This window comes from Xyrauchen texanus, chromosome 23, assembly GCF_025860055.1.
Source record: "Xyrauchen texanus isolate HMW12.3.18 chromosome 23, RBS_HiC_50CHRs, whole genome shotgun sequence".
Classification (NCBI taxonomy): Eukaryota; Metazoa; Chordata; class Actinopteri; order Cypriniformes; family Catostomidae; genus Xyrauchen; species Xyrauchen texanus.
Window position 1 is genome coordinate 1395208 of NC_068298.1, and position 22500 is coordinate 1417707.

Sequence of the window (22500 nt, forward strand, 5' to 3'; positions counted from 1 at the left end):
TGCATTCGTTGCACTTGCATTTCCCGCAATTCTCGCAGATGTACAGGTGAGAAGACTCAATCTTTTCCACTTGGGATTGTTTTACGGGAACATCCGGTGGGAGAAGTGGATGCGAAGATGTGCTCTGAGATTTCGGCTGAGTCCGTGCAGTGCAGCTCGGTCTGTGGCGGTAATTATGTCGGTTCGGCGGAGACCACGCGAGCAGACCCTGCTCCGAGGACACGCTGCTATTGCTCCCGGAACTCGCGGCGCTGCCCGTGCTGGTTGAGCGGCTGAGAGTCAGCGGTCGTTGCTCGTAATTATTATTCACATTCACCAGAATCACCTCGTGAGTCCTCTCGTGTTTGTCTGTATTCCGCGGTGGTGAACGGGGCCCCGGAGCAGGTCTATGTGGTACAGCGGGGCCCTCTGTATACTCGTTACAAGAGCGGATGGCTTTGATCTGATCCAGTGTCAGAATAGCCCCCGATGGGACGTCCGTATGTCTGATGACAACGCCGCGCTGACCGTAGTGATCCATAAGACACGATCAGAAACTCCAAACAAAACGGATGCAACGTTCATCTGACACCCTGAGAGAGAGAGACAGAAAGAGAGCAGTATATGAATTACACTTAAAGGAAATGTTTATTTTTAAGATAGGTTTAACTTTCAAAATCTTGTGCAATTCAAATGTTGGACCTGAAGGGTATAATTTCAGCGCACTTGTGTCGCCAAATGGAAGTGCAAAAGTATTGATTGTTTTCAAACAGGTTTCCCAAATACTGCCATTGGTCAAACGAACAGATAGGTCCGCCCCCTACACACCCCATTGGTCGAGCCAATGTTGTGGTGCCAGGCCGCTCAAACAGAGCAGCGCTTCAGAGTAACACTGTTACACTTTTAGGTGAAATCAGCCAACAAACTACTTGCAGTCAAAGTTATTATTATTATTTTTTTAAACCCAGGTGTAAATAGCACCTGCCACATAGTGTGGCTATTTGCACCCCAGTAGTCTGGTGGAAACATAAACATTTACGACAAACTACAATATAACTGTTGCTGCAGCGGCGTGGGCCGTGACGCTGGTGCGATTGTGCTTTTTTGCGAGGGCGACCAGAGTTCGAATCCTGTTTCCACTCTTAAAATATTCTTTAATACGACGAATTAAAAGTGTCTATGGGGCTCTACATAAACACATTAAGTATGCTGCAGTGAAGCCACTATAGCGCATGTTAGTATCCGCCAAAATTGTAATAAGAATACTGACTTTACCGATTACCAGGGCTGGACTGGTAATCTGGCATCCGGGCATTTTCCGGTGGGCTGGCGTACTTTGGGGCTGATCTGGGACGGACTGGCCATCGGAGAACAGAGCGGGCGAATTGGCCCCTATAAGCTAAAATGAGCGCCGCTTTATGCAGAACGGACCAAAAACCTGCGCCGCGATATGCAGAAAAGGACATCGAACAACGATTACTTAATCAAAAAAGTAATCACATTACTAATTACATTTAAGCTACTTTATAAAACACTTCACAGAGAAGCTCATGTCTTTCTTCCTCAATAATGTCTCTATTTCCTTGTTCATTGATTGAAAATGTCACCGAAACACAAACAGATATATATATATATATATATATATTAAAATATGAATGTTTTAAATGCACCCTGCGGGACATTACCGGAGAAATATGTGGAGCCCATGTAATGCACTTAAAAGTCATTCACGTGTATGAATGTCGGTAACTGTAATACAATTACAAGAATGTTACACTACTTTTATCATTTAAAAAGTAATTAGATTACAGTAATTAACTACTTTGTGGTTAGATTACACCAAATGGTGTTTATAATTTTTTTGAACTGGGATACAAGTTTAGAGCCCCCCCCCCCACCAAACAAAACACTAAAGTTTCTGCAAGTATGCAGAGAAGTATGCAGCTGCGCATTTGAGACAGAGCTCATAAATCACAGTGCAGAAAGTGTGCTAGAAATGAACGACGTCCTATTCACAGACCCGTTTAACCCCAGAGAGAGAGAGAGAGAGAGTTGACTATTAACCAGACTTTGTACCGACCTCAATACGCAGAGGTGCAGTACAAATACTTCCCGTGCTGATTTGCATGTGTATGGCTGGTTAACATTAAAATGCAGCGCCACAGAGCGCAGGAAATCAAACACAGCCCTTGACACGCTCATCAATGCGCTTTATCATGCATTCACACACGAGATGTGAGAACACTTGATCGAGGTTTACAGGTTTAGTCTGAAGTGCTTTAGATGTTTAAATAGACAGACAAAACAATTAAGACGGTATTAGCGGATATATCGTGACTCTCTCAAACAATTGCGCAGAAGTTGCGACACTACTGCGGTAATTATATACATCTATATATATATATATTCTATATAGTAGTTTTTAAAATGTATGATGACCATAACCAATTTGTATTATTTTTAATGAAGTAAAAACAACTAAATTAAATTAAGAAAACTTAACGCGGTAAAAATGCGCAAATCATAAAAACCGGCTAAAATATTTGTTGAGCATTATTTTAAAAGTATTACATCATATGCTAAATATTAATGTATATGTTTTAATGTCTACCTCTTCGTTCAATATCATTGTAAGTCAGTTCTGTGCATGTTTAAAAAAAAAAAGTGGCCGTAGGAAATAAAATAAAAGACTTTTCTGCATTAATCATGTGCACAAAAACCAGAAAAAAGAAACTTATGAATGAAAACAAGCCTGCTGAGGGAGGAGTGTGTGACTGTGTGTGTGTGTGTGTGTGTGTTCAGCCCGCATCAAAAACACACAAACACACACACACACACACACACACACACACACACACACAGAAGTTCAGATTAAACAGAAGTTGAACTAATAAACGCGGATTGCGGGAGTTTATTGCGCACGCATCCTCGAGTCCTGCTATATTCCACATTAAATAACACAGTTAATAAGCATGTGAGAAATGATACATACCTACAGATAGACTCCCATAATGTCAAATCCATCAGTCCATGAGCCAAACATCCATCAGTGTGCCCAAAATCATCCCAGATCTTAATGTAACGCGCACAACTGCTGCTGTAACATGCATATGGAGGATATTCCGCGCTGAGTCTTCACTTTGAGGGATTCATCCAGGACAGATCAGGGAAAAGCAACTCAATCCCGTTAAATCCACGTATAACGCATTCACGCACGGTTTCCTTTGGCGCACTGCGCGTCCGTCCGTCTCTCCACGCACCGCGGCAGCCTCTGCGCGAGGTGTCGGATCAACCGAGTGTGTTTTTGCGCACGCGCGCACACACAGTGTGATGAATGAAGCGCAGGGTAGTTGTGAAAGAGGATCAGGGCGGGAGGGGCAGGTCTCTGCGGGCAGGGCGTCGCGCTTTAAGGTGGATTGTGTGAAATAAACGCGCATCCGCTTCTGAATAGAGACACTAGAGCTGTGCTAAACATGTGAGCTCACTGCACACAGACACATACACTTTATATTCGTTTTAAAACATGTCATTTCTGTGCACGGCAATACTTAATAGTCCAAAATACATAAAACAATATTAGAATTGTACTATTGTAATAAAATAAAACTTAAGTTATCCGTCTGTCATCTTCGCTCTGAAACAACCTTATTGTCTTTTGTGCATCGGATATCTTCCACTTTCACACACTGTAGCTGACGTCATCTCGGCTGTGGTTAAACGCAGTTTGTACTTTCTGAAATTAAATCTTTAGTGGTTCATTAATTATGGAGTTTTGGACTGCACGTGTTTGATGGATCGGGTTATTTTAACACGTTTCACTGAAAGATCGAGTCAAAGAACACAAACACAGTGTTAGTGCGACCTTAAGGCCCCCTTCACCCCCCCCCCTATCTGTCTGTGTGTGTGTGTGTGTGTGTGTGGCGGATGTGCTGCATCCGGATACATGAGAAAGGAAAGTTCAGCACAGAGTCATTTCATGCATTCAGATGGAAACGAGCCGAACGCACACGCGCACACACTTACACACACACACTTAGTGCACGAAAACACACACACACACTGTTAAAGTGCACAAACACAAACACACACAGTTAAAGTGCACAAACACACACAAAAACACACTGTTAAAGTACACAAACACACAGTTTAAGTGTACAAACACACACACACACACAAACTGTTAAAGTGCACACGCACACACACACAAACACACACAGACAGTTAAAGTGCACAAACACACACACAAACTGTTAAAGTGCACAAACACACAAAAACACACTGTTAAAGTGCACAAACACACACAGTTTAAGTGCACAAACAGACACACACACACAAACACACACTGTTAAAGTGCACAAACACACAAACACACACAGTTTAAGTGCACAAACACACACAGTTTAAGTGCACAAACACACACACACACACACACACACACACACTGTTAAAGTGCACAAACACACAAAGTTTAAGTGCACAAACACACACACACACAAACTGTTAAAGTGTACACGCACAAACTGTTAAAGTGCACAAACACACACAAAAACACACTGTTAAAGTGCACACACACAAACACACACTGTTAAAGTGCACACACACAAACACACACTGTTAAAGTGCACACACACACACACACACACACGCACGCTTACAGTGCAGGAACACACACAAAGAGACCACATACACATACACACACAGTCACACACATACACACATACACACACACACACATACACAAAGGGTTTTTATTACAAAAGTGTGTTTATTGTATATTGGCACACTTGCGTGAATACAGTCAGTTCATTTCTAATGTGTTGTTTGTTCTTCATCGAGTGTTGTGCAATTGTCGTTTATTTTCAGACACGGACACCGCCGTGTTCCCGTTGATAGTTGATGTACGACTGTATGAGCGTCTCTGGGATTCGGGGTTTGACTGCGTCCAGAGCGGCGTGGAAGTGTCTGCCGGTCACATGTTCCGCTGCGATGTTTTCCTGTAACGCCAGTAGAGCGGCTTCTCTGCACACCGCTGTTATCTGAGAATCAAACACAAACAAATGGACTCCAGTGAGCTGCCTTGCTGTCTACATAGGCACCTTCTTAGGGCGTTGCTCACACAGGACAGGGCCTTCACGTAAATAAAGCAGAATGGAACGCCCCAAAGCCCCTTTTTATACATGACACTCCATCTTAAAAATGCAGCTCATGGCGTGAGGCTGAAAAAAGCAGACATGTTATAATAACGCACATATAGTGCATGTTTCTATAAATAACAATTAAAAACAACCCAAGGCTGATTTGGAGCACTCTGTGCCGGCAGCAAGATTGTGTTTGTATGTAGCGTGTTGATGACTGTTTCATGGCAAAACGCCTGACCACAAATTAGCATAGCATTCAAGGATAAACATTCAGTGCAAAAATAACTTCCTATAATTACAAAAGTGTTTTTAACCAACAAAACCACGTCATTACAGCAGCACACACAGAACAACATGGAAATATTGTAAACATTTGCATTCACGTTAAATACATCATTATCTCACTTTTAGGTTCTTCTTACATTTTAAAACTCATGTGGTGTCTTACATGCCATTTTTCTAACAATCTAAAAAGGCAGATGATTCACTTCCTCAGAGCAGAACTGACATTATATAAGAGCAAACATACAGCACACAAACATGCCTGCAACACATCTGTCTCTCTCTCCCTGATCGTTCTCTCACTAGCTCTTCCTATTTGGATGTGAGTCACTCCTCAGGCAAATGAGTCTGTGTGTGTTTCATGATGCATTATTCTACAGTCCTCTGTCCTCACAGTGCATTAGAGAACTGATACCGGATCATGATGGCGGACTTTGCTCAGTTTCTGAGTCACGGTTGCAAGGACGGAGAGCGAGGAAATGAGGAAGCACAATTTAAGAAATGAGAAGCACCCAATCTCACTCTAAAGCAGGAAGTCATTATTTTGCTGAAACAGGAAGTCAACCTCACACTAAAGCAGTAAATCAATCTCACTCTAAGGCAGGAAGTCAACCTCATTAGAAACAGGAAGTAGGGATGTCCAGATCCAATCATGTGATCGGAAATCGGGCCCGATCACGTGGTTTCAGACTCGATCGGAATCGGACGTTACCTCCCGATCAGGACTCGGATATATATTCTCATTATTTTTAACACATCTATAGTTATGCGGTGGCAGAGTTAGACCCTTTTGACTCCACACAGAAACAGCAACGCGTGCGGCATGACATCACTTTGTTTCAGACGCTATTGGTTAAATGCAGGTGAAGTAGAATACGGAAGCAGCTTGAAGCGGAAAGCGCGAGTATGTCTGTGGTCTGGAGATATTATGAAGTTGAAAAAAAAACACCCCTAAGAAAAGCGACCCACTTCAGTACTGGAAAGAACATGCTAATCAGTTTCCCTCTGTGGGTGCTGTTGCAACCCAGTATCTCAGTGCAGCTCTGTGGACAGTGAGAGACTTTTTAGTGCCGTTGCAAACGTCCTTGATGAGAACAGAAACAGGCTCAAACCTGACAATGTAGAGATGTTAGTTTTCATTAAGAAAAACACATTTCCTTCTGTGATGACAGTAAGAGTTAGGAGTGCAGTTCCTGAAAGCACATTACTGGTTTGCAAACACTGTGGCACTTTTATTTTTTTATTTGTTTACATGCCTGCCAGGTATTTTAAGATGAGGTGCTATTTGTTTTTATGTTAGACTTTTTTATATTTACTGTTGCACTAAAGTCCAAAAGTGAAGAATTTATGTTATTTATTACTTGATTGTTCAAGCTACCTCACAGAAGTGCTCTGTTTCTTAACAGAGTTGTTGAATGTTAAAATAAGGTGAATTCAATAAAAAATAAGGAACATCCTGGATCTGTTTTTTTTGCTCTTCTTTATTCTTTTTTTATGTATTATAGAAGTATCGGATCGGGACTCGGTATCGGTAGATACTCAAAATCAAATGACTCGGACTCAAGGGCAAAAAAACCTGATCGGGACATCCCTAACAGGAAGTAAACTTCACTCTAAGGCAGGAAGTCAACCTCATGAGAAACAGGAAGTAAACTTCACTCTAAGGCAGGAAGTCAACCTCATGAGAAACAGGAAGTACATTTCACTCTAAGGCAGGAAGTCAACCTCATTAGAAACAGGAAGTACATTTCACTCTAAGGCAGGAAGTCAACCTCATGAGAAACAGGAAGTACATTTCACTCTAAGGCAGGAAGTCAACCTCATTAGAAACAGGAAGTACATTTCACTCTAAGGCAGGAAGTCAACCTCATGAGAAACAGGAAGTACATTTCACTCTAAGGCAGGAAGTCAACCTCATGAGAAACAGGAAGTACATTTCACTCTAAGGCAGGAAGTCAACCTCATGAGAAACAGGAAGTAAACTTCACTCTAAGGCAGGAAGTCAACCTCATGAGTAACAGGAAGTACATTTCACTCTAAGGCAGGAAGTCAACCTCATGAGAAACAGGAAGTACATTTCATTCTAAGGCAGGAAGTCAACCTCATGAGAAACAGGAAGTACATTTCACTCTAAGGCAGGAAGTCAACCTCATGAGAAACAGGAAGTACATTTCACTCTAAGGCAGGAAGTCAACCTCATGAGAAACAGGAAGTACATTTCACTCTAAGGCAGGAAGTCAACCTCATGAGAAACAGGAAGTACATTTCACTCTAAGGCAGGAAGTCAACCTCATGAGAAACAGGAAGTAAACTTCACTCTAAGGCAGGAAGTCAACCTCATGAGAAACAGGAAGTACATTTCACTCTAAGGCAGGAACTCAACCTCATGAGAAACAGGAAGTACATTTCACTCTAAGGCAGGAAGTCAACCTCATGAGAAACAGGAAGTACATTTCACTCTAAGGCAGGAAGTCAACCTCATGAGAAACAGGAAGTACATTTCACTCTAAGGCAGGAAGTCAACCTCATGAGAATCAGGAAGTACATTTCACTCTAAGGCAGGAAGTCAACCTCATGAGAAACAGGAAGTACATTTCACTCTAAGGCAGGAAGTCAACCTCATGAGAAACAGGAAGTACATTTCACTCTAAGGCAGGAAGTCAACCTCATGAGAAACAGGAAGTACATTTCACTCTAAGGCAGGAAGTCAACCTCATGAGTAACAGGAAGTACATTTCACTCTAAGGCAGGAAGTCAACCTCATGAGAAACAGGAAGTACATTTCACTCTAAGGCAGGAAGTCAACCTCATGAGAAACAGGAAGTACATTTCACTCTAAGGCAGGAAGTCAACCTCATGAGAAACAGGAAGTAAACTTCACTCTAAGGCAGGAAGTCAACCTCATGAGAAACAGGAAGTACATTTCACTCTAAGGCAGGAACCCAAGCTCATGAGAAACAGGAAGTAAACTTCACTCTAAGGCAGGAAGTCAACCTCATGAGAAACAGGAAGTAAACTTCACTCTAAGGCAGGAAGTCAACCTCATGTTAAAGCATTTCCTCACAGACTCTTGTTTGGACAACATGACCCAACAGATTTCCTACAACACACAGCACTCATTATGGTCTGGTTCTGGTTGTCCTGTGTGTGTGTGTCAGGTGGAGTCTGATGTGTGCTGGAGCTCAATGCTTTGTCCTGAATACAGGATTAGGGTGGAGTCACAATTGGCTCAGATTGCATCTATAGGGCAAAGAGACACACAAGAGCTGCTATTCACATGCTGGATTAATGGTTTCTGTGTGTGTGTGTGTGTAAGTAATATGGACTACTTTTATGATGCTTTTATGTCATTATTGGAGCTTTACAGTGTCTGTTCCCGTTCACTTAGATTGTATGTCAAAGAGCAGCGTGAACATTCTGTTAAACATCTTCTTAAGCTCTAAAAACTGACCGCAGCACTTCTACTGTAAGTGTGTGTTGTTGACAATCGTTTGTTTATTGTGTTGTTGTGTATTAGAGGGTTCATCAGATGCTCCACAGATGTTGGAGAAAGAATTGTTTCCTGTTTGCATGTTTTGGTAACTTTGTGTGAATGAGATGTCTGCTGGTCTCCCATACATCACGACAACAATAACACACACACAAGTGATCTGAACAACAGCACAACCGTTCATGTTGTTTCCACGCAACGTACTTTACAACAAAACACAAATAAACACACAGATCTTGAATTTCAGTGAGTCGGATGTGTTTAGAAACACTTACTGCACATCACAAAAGAACCGCACACACACACACTCACTCACTCACTCACTCACTCACTCACTCACTCACTCACTCAAAAACACACCCACCCACACACACACACTCAAAAACACACCCACACACACACACACACACTCAAAAACACACCCACACACACACACACACACACACTCACACACACACACACACACACACACACACACACACACACACACACACACACACACTCAAAAACACACCCACACACACACACAAAAACACACACACACAAATATCCCCCATTTAGCCTTAACAGACTGTAGGGGCAAGTGTTGGGGCAAGTGCTGTTAGCGAGCACATATGAAGGCCGGAACGGTACATGAGGGGGTGGGTGGCCAGTACCACACCCGACCACCTTTGTCTCCCCAGTGGTTACACACCGCACCAGGTACTCATTTTAGGCTGAGTGGAGCTAGGGGAGGCCCGGGACCAGTTCAGATAATCGTCACTGGGGTTGGCCATGAGCGGGAATTGAACTCGGGTCGCCAGGTTCATAGCGCAGCACGCTAACCACTACACTACCGCTCCACACACACACACACACACACACACACACACACACACACTCATACTCGCATTCTCACACACACACACACAGTCACACACACACACACTCATACTCGCACACTCACACACACACTCATACTCGCACACTCACAGTCACACACACACACTCATACTCGCATTCTCACACACACACAGTCACACACACACTCATACTCGCACACTCACACACACACACACACGCACACAGTCTCTCTCTCACACACACACAGTCACACACACACTCATACTCGCACACTCACACACACACTCATACTCGCACACTCACACACACGTACAGTCACACGCATAGTCACACACACACACACACACACACACACACACACACACACACACACACACACACACACACACACACACACTCATGCTCACACACACAAACACACACTGATACTCATGCTCGCACACTCACACATACAGTCACAAACTCACACAGGAGCGCACACACAAGCATGCTCACACACACACGTGCACAGGCGCACGCACACACGCACACAGGCACACACGCACACAGGCACACACGCACACAGGCACACACGCACACAGGCACACACGCACACAGGCACACACGCACACAGGCACACACGCACACACCTCAGGGCAGGGCAGGGCAGATCCTCTCTAGTGAAGAGAGTACACACACACACACTTAATAACACTCTCCACAATCCGTTTGTATATGATGTCTTGAGTCCTCAAAGTGGACATGAAACAGTGCTCGCATCACATGTTACTTCCGTAACGTAGCTATGAGTAAACACACACAAGACTCTTTAGGAGAGCGGAAGTCAACGACAGCAGGGTAAACATCTACAGAGGTCAATATCATTAGTTCACATTCGCTCCATGTATCCATGACTTTTCAAAATAGGAAATGTCATTCCCTGAAACCCCATCACAGCTTTACATTAATGCCACGGTAACAAAAGTCTCATTTTGACGCTTCACTTTCGAACAGCCCTTGCATCTGGAGTATGTCTATTATACCTGTAAATGTTGTTTAGGTTGGCAGCTCTCTAGGACTTAAAACAGAACGTGTGTGTGTGTGTGTCTCTCTGTGTGTGTGTGTGTGTCTGTGTGTGTGTTTGTGTGTGTGTGTGTGTGTGTCTCTGTGTGTGTGCGTGTGTGTGTGTCTCTGTGTGTGTGTGTGTGTGTCTCTGTGTGTGTGTGTGTGTGTCTCTGTGTGTGTGCGGTTGTGAAGGTCAGCATTAAATCTGTATTATAGTCATTCAGGTGTGACATCTTTGTTTTGCAGCTGTGTGGTTTATAATAATATAAAAACATACAACACCGTCACACAGCTAACCTGCTGTCAACCAGCACCTGTGAGTGTGTGTGTGTGTGTGTGTGTGTGTGTGAGGGCATATTTGTCTTCACCCTTTAATCACATGAATGAAAGCAGGTGGTTTTCTCTCTCAGGAGGAAGTGAAGGACGAGCTGTTTGTTTACTAAACACCAGACACAATGGAAAGACACACCTGCTCCACACATGAAATATGAGCTCATTTGTGTGTCCCTCATATACATCACAACACTCATATTTACTGCACTCACTTTGTGTACAAATGCTGGGAAGTGACGAGGTAAAGTGAGAAGCAATTTGTTTTTTGTCCTAAACAAACGACGAACAACAGACGTCGCCGACATGCAAACTTTTCTAGAGACTGAAAATAATGTTCATATTGCTTTGTTTGTCACTCTTGGTGTGAAGAGGACTTAACAAAGAATCATATCATATATCAATATCACTGACACTTCCTGTGTGTGCAGACAGAGAGAAAAGAAGAAGAGGAAGATGAGAAAGGAGGGGGTATGAAGACGAGGAGAAAAGGAAGAGGATAAGAAAAAAAAGAAGGAAGATGAGGAGTAAGACAAGGACGAAGAGGAAAAGATGAGGAAGAGGAAGACGAGAAATATGAAACAGAGGAAGAGGAGAAAGAAAGAAGAGAAGAATGAGGAAGTAAGAAGAAAAGGGGAGAGGAGGACAATAAGGAGAAAGACAAAGAAGAGGAGGAAATAGAGGAAAGCAGGAAGAAGGAGAAACAGAAGAAGGAAGAGGATGAAAAAGAGGAAGAGGATGAAGAAGAGGAAAAGGAGGACAATAAGGAGGAAGAAAAGCAGGAAGAAGTAGAAACAGAAGTAGGAAGAGGAGGGAAAAGAGGATGAGGAAAATAATGAGGAAGTAAGAAGAAAAGGGGAGAGAGGAAAAGGAGGACAATGAGGAGGAAGACAAAGAACAGGAGGAAGCACAGGAAGAAAAGCAGGAAGTAAGAACAGAAGTAGGAAGATGAAGGAAATGAGAAAATAGAGGAAGAAAAAAGCAGGAAGAAGTAGAAACAGAAGGAGAAAGAGGAAGTAAGAAGAAAAGGGGAGAGAGGAAAAGGAGGAAAATAAGAAGGAAGACAAGGAAGGGGAGGAAATAGAAGAAGATGAGGAAGAAAAGAAGGAAGACGAAATAGAGGAAAAGCAGTAGAAAGAAAATGAGATAAGAAAGAAGAGAAGAAAAAAGAGGAAGAAGAGGAGGAGGAGAAGGAAGTTAAGTATGAAGAGGAAGTAAATGAGAGAAGGTAGGATGATGAGGAAAGAGGAAGAAAAGGAAGACAGAGGAAGAGGAGGAACAGAAGTAGGAAGAGGAAGTAAAAGAGGAAGAGGAGGAGGACAAGGAGAAAGAGGAGAAAATAGAGGAAGATGAGAGAAAGACAAAGAGGAAGAAAAGGGAAAAGAGGAGGACAATGAGGAAGAAGAGGAGGAAATAGAGGACGAAGAGGAAGACAAGGAGGAAAAAAGTCCTAAGAGGAGGAGGAGGAGGAGGAAGAGGAAGGAAAAGTAGAATAGGAAGAGGACAAAGAGGAAGGAGGAAATAGAGCAGGGGTATTCAATTAAATTCCCAAGAGGTCCGGTCTCGACATTTCCATCCCACCAAAGGTCCGGAGTCGGACAATAATAACGCATCATATCGTAGCCATTCTGACTAATGACAATGTTTAAGAAATGCAATTTTTTGGGGAATCGTTATTATAAATTATAATGAGGACAATGTGTCCCAAAGACAACTGAAGCAGTGACTTATGGGGGATCTTCTACTGTTTATACCACACACACACACACACACACACACACACACACACACACACACACACACACACACACACACACATATAAACAGCATGAAAACACTTTACCAAATGATGCTGGAACCTTTAACCCTGTATATGCTGTGACCTCTCACCTCTGCCCCAGAGTAGCGCTCCGTTCGGGTCACCAGCTCATCCAGGTGCACGCTGTGATGTACGGGCATGTTCACAAACTGCAGTGAGAATATTTCCCTGCGAGTGTCTGCGTCAGGCAGCGGGACGAATATAATGCGATCCAGACGACCTGGACGCATCAGAGCCTGAGAGACAGACAGAGAGAGAGACAGACAGAGAGAGAGAGAGAGACAGTTGTTAGGATCACTGACTTTATAATCAGACACAACAGAGCGTCTCCTGCTCCAAATATACACACACACACACACACACACACACACACACACACACACACACACACACACACACACACACACACACACACACACACACACACGCACACACACACACACACACACACAAACACACAAACACACACGCACACACACGCACACACACACGCACACACACACGCACACTCACGCGTGCACACTCACTCACTCACACACACACACACACTCACTCACACACACACACGCACGCACCCACGCACGCGCACACACACACACACGCATGCACACTCACACACTCTCATACACACACACGCGCGCGCGCGCGCGCACACACTCACACTCACACACGCACGCATTCACACTCACGTGCACTCACGCACACACTCTGATACACACGCACACACACGTGCACACTCTGATACACACACACACATACACAAACTCTCACACTCACGCACACACACTCACACACTTGACAACAGTCGCCCCATCTCACCGTTTCTACACTCTCGGTTACATATTTTGTGTATGTGTGTAAATAAGTGTGTGTGTATGAGAGTGTGTGTATGAGAGTGTGTGTGTGTGTGTAAATGAGAGTGTGCGCGTGTGAGTGCATGTGTGTCTGTGTATGTGTGTAAATAAGTGTGTGTGTATGAGAGTGTGTGTATGAGAGTGTGTGTGTGTGTGTAAATGAGAGTGTGCGCGTGTGAGTGCATGTGTGTGAGAGTGTGTGTGTCTGTGTATGTGTGTAAATGAGTATGTGTGTGTGAGAGTGTGTGTAAATGTGTGAGAGTGTGTGTGTGTAAATGTATGTGTGTGTAAATGTGTGTGTGTGTGTGTGTGGAGGGTTTTTAAGACACAGCCGGTCTGCTCTCATTGAGTTTATAAAAACATGTAGAACTGAAGGACATCTCAGCATCTGTGTCTCTGTATCGTCTGATATTGTGAAGAATAACGGTGTCTGGAGTCAGTGTGAAATACTCGAGAGTTACACATCGTGTGTTCTGCTCACAGTCAGAGTTACATCTGTGAAATAATCTTCTGTCTTTACAGAAGAACGGCATTGTGAGTTTACAAAGGTGTGTGTACGTGTGGAGAGTGAACACACTTTATTGATTGTTGATCACAGTCAGAGTTTCTCCATGTTCACAGGAATGTTTCTGTGGTGATTTAATGTGCAGAAAACACAGAACGACTGCATCTGCGCTCAGAAAAACAAATGTGGGGCTCGTGTGATTGGTCAGTCTCGGGGTGTGTCTGATATTTCAGATCCTCATGACAGGAAACGGGTCCGTTTACACCCGCGCAACCTTCAGCTGTAAGACTGAACCAAAGCACGCACACATTGACTGCAACTCTATCTCCATTTTTAATATGGTTTGACAGATAAACATGAACTTTTATAAACATAATGATGCAAATACAACTCCAATAATTAGAATATCAATTCAACAGATTGTGTGAACATTATTCATTACAAGACACGATGTTAGGAGTGAATGCACTATAGGATGCTCCCTTGCTCCCTATTTAGTGCATGACTTAACCTCCAGTGTGCTGTCTGTCTGCACTGGTCTCAGAACAGTTGTAGGAGAGCTATAGGATGCTCCCTTGCTCCCTATTTAGTGAACGACTTAACCTCCAGTGTGCTGTCTGTCTGCACTGGTCTCAGAACAGCTATAGGAGAGATATAGGATGCTCCCTTGCTCCCTATTTAGTGTATGACTTAACCTCCAGTGTGCTGTCTGTCTGCACTGGTCTCAGAACAGTTATAGGAGAGCTATATGATGCTCCCTTGCTCCCTATTTAGTGCATGACTTAACCTCCAGTGTGCTGTCTGTCTGCACTGGTCTCAGAACAGTTATAGAGAGCTATAGGATGCTCCCTTGCTCCCCATTTAGTGCTTGACTTAACCTCCAGTGTGCTGTCTGTCTGCACTGGTCTCAGAACAGTTATAGGAGAGCTATAGGATGCTCCCTTGCTCCCTATTTAGTGCATGACTTAACCTCCAGTGTGCTGTCTGTCTGCACTGGTCTCAGAACAGTTGTAGGAGAGCTATAGGATGCTCCCTTGCTCCCTATTTAGTGAACGACTTAACCTCCAGTGTGCTGTCTGTACTGGTTTGAAATGCAGCTTATTTTCATCCTAACTCCATATAAAGCCTCTGAAAGACAAATTTTCCAGCTTTTGCATGAATGCATTCATTCTCAAATGTACAGTGAGTACAGAATTAAGCTGAAGTACACAGCGTGCATTGTGTCTATATGCGTGCCGTTTCGCGATATATCGCTCAAATTGGAAAAGTAGCATATCGGATGAAACTTCAGACTCTAGACTTTTCACTCAAACAAGTTTTAATGTCCTAACTTAATGCGGTTTCTTACCAGATGTAGTTTAGTTGTCATTTCTACCAAAGACGAACTCTGCTGTGATCAGCACTATGTTGTTTCGTCACATGACTCATTAAAGTTTAACCCTTTAGTGACAGCCCAGATCAGTCTGTTTTAACATGTTTAAATTATGCATTGCATACAGGGAAGCCAAAACACAACGTCCACGTATGTGCATGCACGGTCGCAGGAGGTTAAAGACATCTTTTGGTCAGAGAGAGTTTTTCCAACATCTGGCCGGTGCTGGGTGTCGTTCGTCAGTATGTTTGCAGTGCTTTGTTTATTAGTGCCAGCATGAGAATGACATCACCACAACACACACAAACACACACCTGAAAATAAACCTTACAATACACACAGATGTGCAGCAGGACTTCAGACAGAGACAGATGTGTTTAATGTGTCCGACACCTGCACACCATCTCGTGTGGAGTCTCCGAGCGGAAACATGTCTTCAGAAATAAACACAATCCAGATGAGGGCCAGAGAAATATATACGCTCCAAAACCCTCCATCTCTACTGTCTACAGTACTGCAGTTTGTGTACTGTCATTTACCCTACTATCAAAGTCTGTATATACAGTAGTATAACTGTGGAATCTGTAATAACAACAGACCGGAAAACAGGTATAATCCCGTCTGAATGCCAATACTGTATTATATTTAATAGGGTTTTTAACGTGCTAAACCTTCTGCAACGCCCGCATCATAAAACGGATCTTCGTCCCGTCTGAATCAGTACATGAAAATCACAATAACTGTAACTCAAATGTTGTTTAGAAAATTAATCCCATCCGAACAGGTTTTAAGACACATTTAGAAACTATAGGGCGTGCTGAGAGACTCCAGCCAGGTCTCCTTAGCAACCAAATTGGCCCGGTTGCTAGGGAGAGTAGAGTCACATGGGGTAACCTCCTCGTGGTCGCTACAATGTGGTTCTCACTCTCTGTGGGGCGTGTGGTGAGTTGTGCGAGGATGATGAGGAGAACAGCGTGAAGTCTCCACACGTGCTATGTTTCCATGGTAACATGCTCAACGGAGTCACATGATAAGATGCGCGGATTGACGGTCTCGGATGCGGAGGCAACTGATATTCATACTCCGCCACCTTGGAGTCACTACGCCACCAGGAGGACTTAGCCGGTTCTCGCCTCCTCCTCGCCCGTCTAAATCCCTTTACATTGGTGCTGAAGACCCGGGAAGGAGGAGGGATACGCCGTAGACGAGATCTCGCCACTACCGTCCACCCCAACGGAGCAGCCGAGGCCACCTGGAAGCGGAGGAACGTCCACCGTCCACGAGGGGAGAAGGGGCTCCTAACCAGGGCCGCTGCCAGGGGCGGAGGGTCCCCTTCCAGGCATTGAAACGCGGCAGGGTCTGAGACCGCCAACTGCGAGCGGGGAGGGGCTCGCTGCCGACCGCCTGGAGCGGGAGAACTGCTGCCAGGGGAGACCCCTTCTGTTCCCAGAGAACGTGGCGGTGTGTTCCGTCCGCCAGGGGCTGGAGGACTGCCTCCGATCCGCCCAGAGAGGCGCGGCTGTCGTACCATTAGAGGGTGGAGGAGTGGCCGAGGACCAAGCCCACTCAACCCGGATGCCACACAAACCCCTCCGCAGTGTCAGGATGACCACAGGATCGCACTTCAGCACCTGGATGAACATTTGATCAACAAATCCCTCAATAACAAGGCGAGGACACAACATCTGCTGCTCAGGGACACAATCCAGGCTGAGCACCACCCACAGAGCATACTACAGTCGGACTGTGACTGCTCCAAGATAAAGGACCCAAGGACCTGGAGACAAGCCAAGGGAGCCGAGATGACACACTTCAGGCTCCATCACCACACACCTTCTCCCTCGGCAACATCCCCACTTCTGAGCTTCTCGGAGAAAATGGAGGATCAAGCTCTCCCACTCCATTACTCAGAGCCCCCAGATACCAACCAAAAAACGGCGGGCACCACAGCCTCACCCTCCATCTAAGAGAGCTCTCCGGCCACTGCCACAACACAAGGGTATATCTCGCCATCCTTCTGCTCTCGATGAACAACCGAAAACAGCTCTGACAACAGATTGGGTCCCCGCTACGGTAGCAGCAACACTCACAAACGTTTACAGAACAAGCGGGAACCCGCTGTGCCAGTAGCCTTTCCGATATCCGTTATGCTAAGTGACAGGAAGAATAAGGCCTTCTCAGCACGCCCTGGATTCAAACTCGCGACTCCAGGTGTGATAGTCATCGTCAATACTCGCCAAGACACCCAGGCCACAATAAATACAGTAACATACAAATATGATACAATTTAAATGAACATATTATTAGCATTAGCGGTGGTGATGTATAGTTTAAATAAAGCTTCTCATTTATGTTTGTCCACAACATTTATCCTACTGTTGTTTTAAATGTCCAAATCAATACTCCTTATGAAGCAAAAGAGTAGGACATGTACTACTGTAACCGCTGAGAATGAAGGCAATCACTGTTGTGCTCTATACAGGAAATGTAAAAGCCATTTTAAAAACACACACAAGGCCATACTGCGGTGAACGCTGGAGAACTAAACACATGTTGTGTGTTGTGGTTGGCATTGGTCTCTCTATTTCAGGTGGATGTGGCTCTGCAGCTTCAATTAAGAGAAACTTAAATTAGTGACCGACTTGCTTTCCGGAAAGAAGATAATTCCTGCTTGACTGGAACAGAAAGAGTTCACACATCTACTTTATCTAAAGTACATGCTGGACATCTCCAACTGACTGTCCATCGAAGGCCTAAATATTCAAAAGTACATTTGAGAGAGGAGGTAAATGTTTTTATATTTAATTAATTTATTATTTAAATAAATAAGCAATTATTAGATCTTTGAACTTTCACTGTAAGAAACATGAACATTAATTAGGATTAAAAACAAAATTAAACACTCTTGATACCGCGCATTCATTTACTAATTTACTGTGCATTTACCGTACTATACCGCGCATTCGTTTATTAATTTACCGTACTACACCGCGCATTCAATTACTAATTTACTGTGCATTTACCGTACAATACCATGCATTCATTTACTAATTTACTGTGCATTTACCGTACTATACCGCGCATTCATTCACTAATTTACTGTGCATTTACGTACTATACCGCGCATTCATTCACTAATTTACTGTGCATTTACCGTACTATACCGCGCATTCATTTAATAATTTACTGTGCATTTACCGTACTATACCGCGCATTCATTCACTAATTTACTGTGCATTTACCGTACTATACCGCGCATTCATTCACTAATTTACTGTGCATTTACCGTACTATACCGCGCATTCGTTTACTAATTTACTGTGCATTTACCGTACAATACCGCACATTCGTTTACTAATTTACTGTGCATTTACCGTACAATACCGCGCATTCGTTTACTAATTTACTGTGCATTTACCGTACAATACCGCACATTCGTTTACTAATTTACTGTGCATTTACCGTACAATACCGCACATTCGTTTACTAATTTACTGTGCATTTACCGTACTATACCGCGCATTCATTTACTAATTGACTGTGCATTTACCGTACTATACCGCGCATTCATTCACTAATTTACTGTGCATTTACCGTACTATACCGCGCATTCGTTTACTAATTTACTGTGCATTAACCGTACCATACCGCGCATTCAATTACTAATTTACTGTGCATTTACCGTACAATACCGGGAATTCATTTACTAATTTACTGTGCATTTACCGTACAATAATTTAATTTAATTTAATTTAATTTAATTTAATTTAATTTGACCAATTGTCACACATTATACATACATTTCTGCATATACATGGTGAAATTATTTATTTTTCACATATCCCAGCTAAGCTGGGGTCAGAGTGCAGGGTCAGCCATGATACGGCGCCCCTGGAGCAGATAGGTTCAAGGGCCTTGCTCAAGGGCCCAACAGTGGTGTCTTGGTGGTGTTGGGGCTTGAACCCACGACCTTCTGATCAGTAACCCAGAGCCTTAACCGCTGAGCCACCACTGCCCCTCCACCAATACCGTGCATTCATTCACTAATTCACTGTGCATTAACCGTATTACACCGCGCATTCGTTTACTAATTTACCGTACTACACCGCGCATTCAATTACTAATTTACTGTGCATTTACCGTACAATACCGTGCATTCATTCACTAATTCACTGTGAATTTACCATACAATACACACACATGCACACTCACACACACACACACATTTCTGATAATTTTTATTTTTCTAGTGGAATATAAACATAAATGATGATGAAAGTTCAAATATGAAATGTCATGGATTTAATGAGTAATCCGTTATTTAGAGGATCATAATAACATGATGTTTAGAGCAAAACTACAGGTGAAATAAATAACCTTAGAAAGATGGCCGTCATGATTTGTACACAGAGACTCCAGCAGCTCGTTGCATTATATGCCAACAGCGAGAGACCAAAAATGGAGAAAAGTTTTGATAATATGGTGTTGTTTTTCCAAAGTATTAAAGATAAAATCAACATCCTTTAAGATTCTGGTTCAGAACAAACTTTCCTTATTGGGATCATGGATGTGCATCACTGGCACGGCTGTTTGTGTTTGGTGGAGAAACGCTATAATCTCAGCTCTAAATGAACGCTCTGAGGGGAAGCGCCGGCTCCAAACGTTACCGCGCTGCAAAACGGACAAATTTTGTGGCTCTCCACAGAGCGGTCCTGAATCAGAGTTGTGCTCTGGTGTCCCGTAACATCTGTAAAGGGTTTGGACAGTCTAACCCAACACTCTCAATAGTGCAACCAGAAACAAAAATTGTGCCATTATTTATTCGTTAATCCGGGCCAATTTGGTTGCTAAGGAGACGCACAGCATGTGGAGGCTCATGCTACTCTCCACGATCCACACACAACTCACCACACGCATGTGACTCTACCCTCCCTTGCAACCGGCCCAATTTGGTTACCTCATGTGACTCTACCCTCCCTTGCAACCGGCCCAATTAGGTTACCTCATGTGACTCTACCCCCCTAGCAACCGGCCCAATTTGGTTACCCCATGTGACTCTACCCTCCCTAGCAACCGGCCCAATTAGGTTACCCCATGTGACTCTACCCTCCCTAGCAACCGGCCCAATTAGGTTACCCCATGTGACTGTACCCTCCCTAGCAACCGGCCCAATTAGGTTACCTCATGTGACTCTACCCCCCTAGCAACCGGCCCAATTAGGTTACCTCATGTGACTCTACCCTCCCTAGCAACCGGCCCAATTAGGTTACCTCATGTGACTCTACCCCCCTAGCAACCGGCCCAATTTGGTTACCCCATGTGACTCTACCCTCCCTAGCAACCGGCCCAATTTGGTTACCCCATGTGACTCTACCCTCCCTAGCAACTGGGCCAATTTGGTTGCTAAGGAGACAATTTTTATGATTTTTAATACCATTTTTGCCTCAAGCTCCCCATAATTTCCGACCACTGTGTTACGGTCCTTTTTTTAAAAATGTTTTTACTTAATTTAACTGGAATAAAATATCTTGACTTTGTTCACATATTGAATCTGAAAACACTCCCAAAAAAATAAAAAAATAAAAATAAATTATATATATATATATATATATTTTTTTTTTGGCTTTATTTCACTTTGTTGCAGCACTTGTTGTGCTCTGGGTCAAAAATGACCGGCCATTGGAAATGAATGGATTAGATTACAAAATACAGACATATTAAGTGTTCAGGAGCACAACAATCGTTTATATTAGTGATAAGTGCAAATGAGATTCAAGAGCGGCAGTGGAGGGGAAGATTTTCAGTAAATAACAACTTAAATTTGGGTCTGTTCCGCACCGCTATCGGATGCCTTCAGAAGACATGAAACATAGCAGTGACTACTTATACATGGTCCATTGAGAGCCACCGTACATGTTCATTATCTGGAAAAGAACAGCATGAACATTCTTCCAAACATCTCCTTTTGTGTTCCAGTGGAAGTCATAAAGGAAGTCACGAGTCTTGTTTACTGAAACTGGTCATCAAACGCTGATTTTTCCTTTGACGAGGACGATGAGAGAGACGGAGAACGGATTGTTTGGCTTGTCTTCAGCGTATCCGATCAAGTCAAGATGCTCCTGGGAAAACAGCACTGAAACATTCCAGCAGAGGAACGGCTCACTTCAGACCGAGACAAACATTTAAATCCACCTGTTTTGAAAATGCCAAACAAGATGGAGACCGCAGCGAGACAGATGAAGTGTGTGTAATGAGTGCAGCGCTGGCAGCTCGTCTCGCTGTGAGACCGGGGAGCACTTAACACAGGAAGGAAGGAGAGCGAACGACAGGCGGCCAGCGGATGAAGACAGACAGAGAGAGAGAGACAGACGAGGAAATGACTGCACTCATGCATTTAACAGAGAGACAGATCGATTCTCTCCCGAGAGGACGACATCTGCTTGGGAATATCAGATCAGCTTCTGAGATTCAACAGTGAGCGAATAAAAGTCTGACACTATTAAAACATTGCTCTGTTTATTTGATCATGACGGGTTTATATCGGCGGGTTTGTGAGAATCGAAAGCAATTAAAAATAAAACTTTTATATAAATTCATACAATTTCATCCATTGAGAAAAACTCATAAATAAACTTCAGAGTCCACTGCAGACTCTAGAGCAGATACAGCTGTGTGTGTGTGTGTGTGTGTGTGTGTGTGTGTGTGTGTGTGTGTGTGTGTGTGTGTGCAGTGTATGAGTGTGTGTAGTGTATGTGTGTGTGTAAATATGTATGAGTGTGTGTGTGTGTGTGTGTGTGTGTGTGAGTGTGTGTGTGACGGAGCAGATACGTTTGGCGTGTGTGTG

At 43.7% G+C, this 22500-nt stretch overlaps 1 protein-coding gene and 1 pseudogene across 1 annotated transcript in view; both read right to left on the reverse strand.

Annotated features, from left to right (window-relative positions):
* The window catches only part of LOC127663151 (protein sprouty homolog 1-like), a 4400-nt pseudogene extending 1077 nt beyond the window's left edge, over positions 1-3323 (reverse strand).
* Positions 3324-4748: 1425 nt separating this feature from the next.
* spata5 (spermatogenesis associated 5) overlaps positions 4749-22500 on the reverse strand; it is a 53457-nt gene continuing 35705 nt past the window's right edge. Inside the window, 2 exon segments of the mRNA XM_052154708.1 lie at positions 4749-5015; positions 12997-13161. Of these exon segments, the coding sequence (XP_052010668.1) occupies positions 4839-5015; positions 12997-13161 (342 nt within the window). The 3' untranslated portion in view covers positions 4749-4838.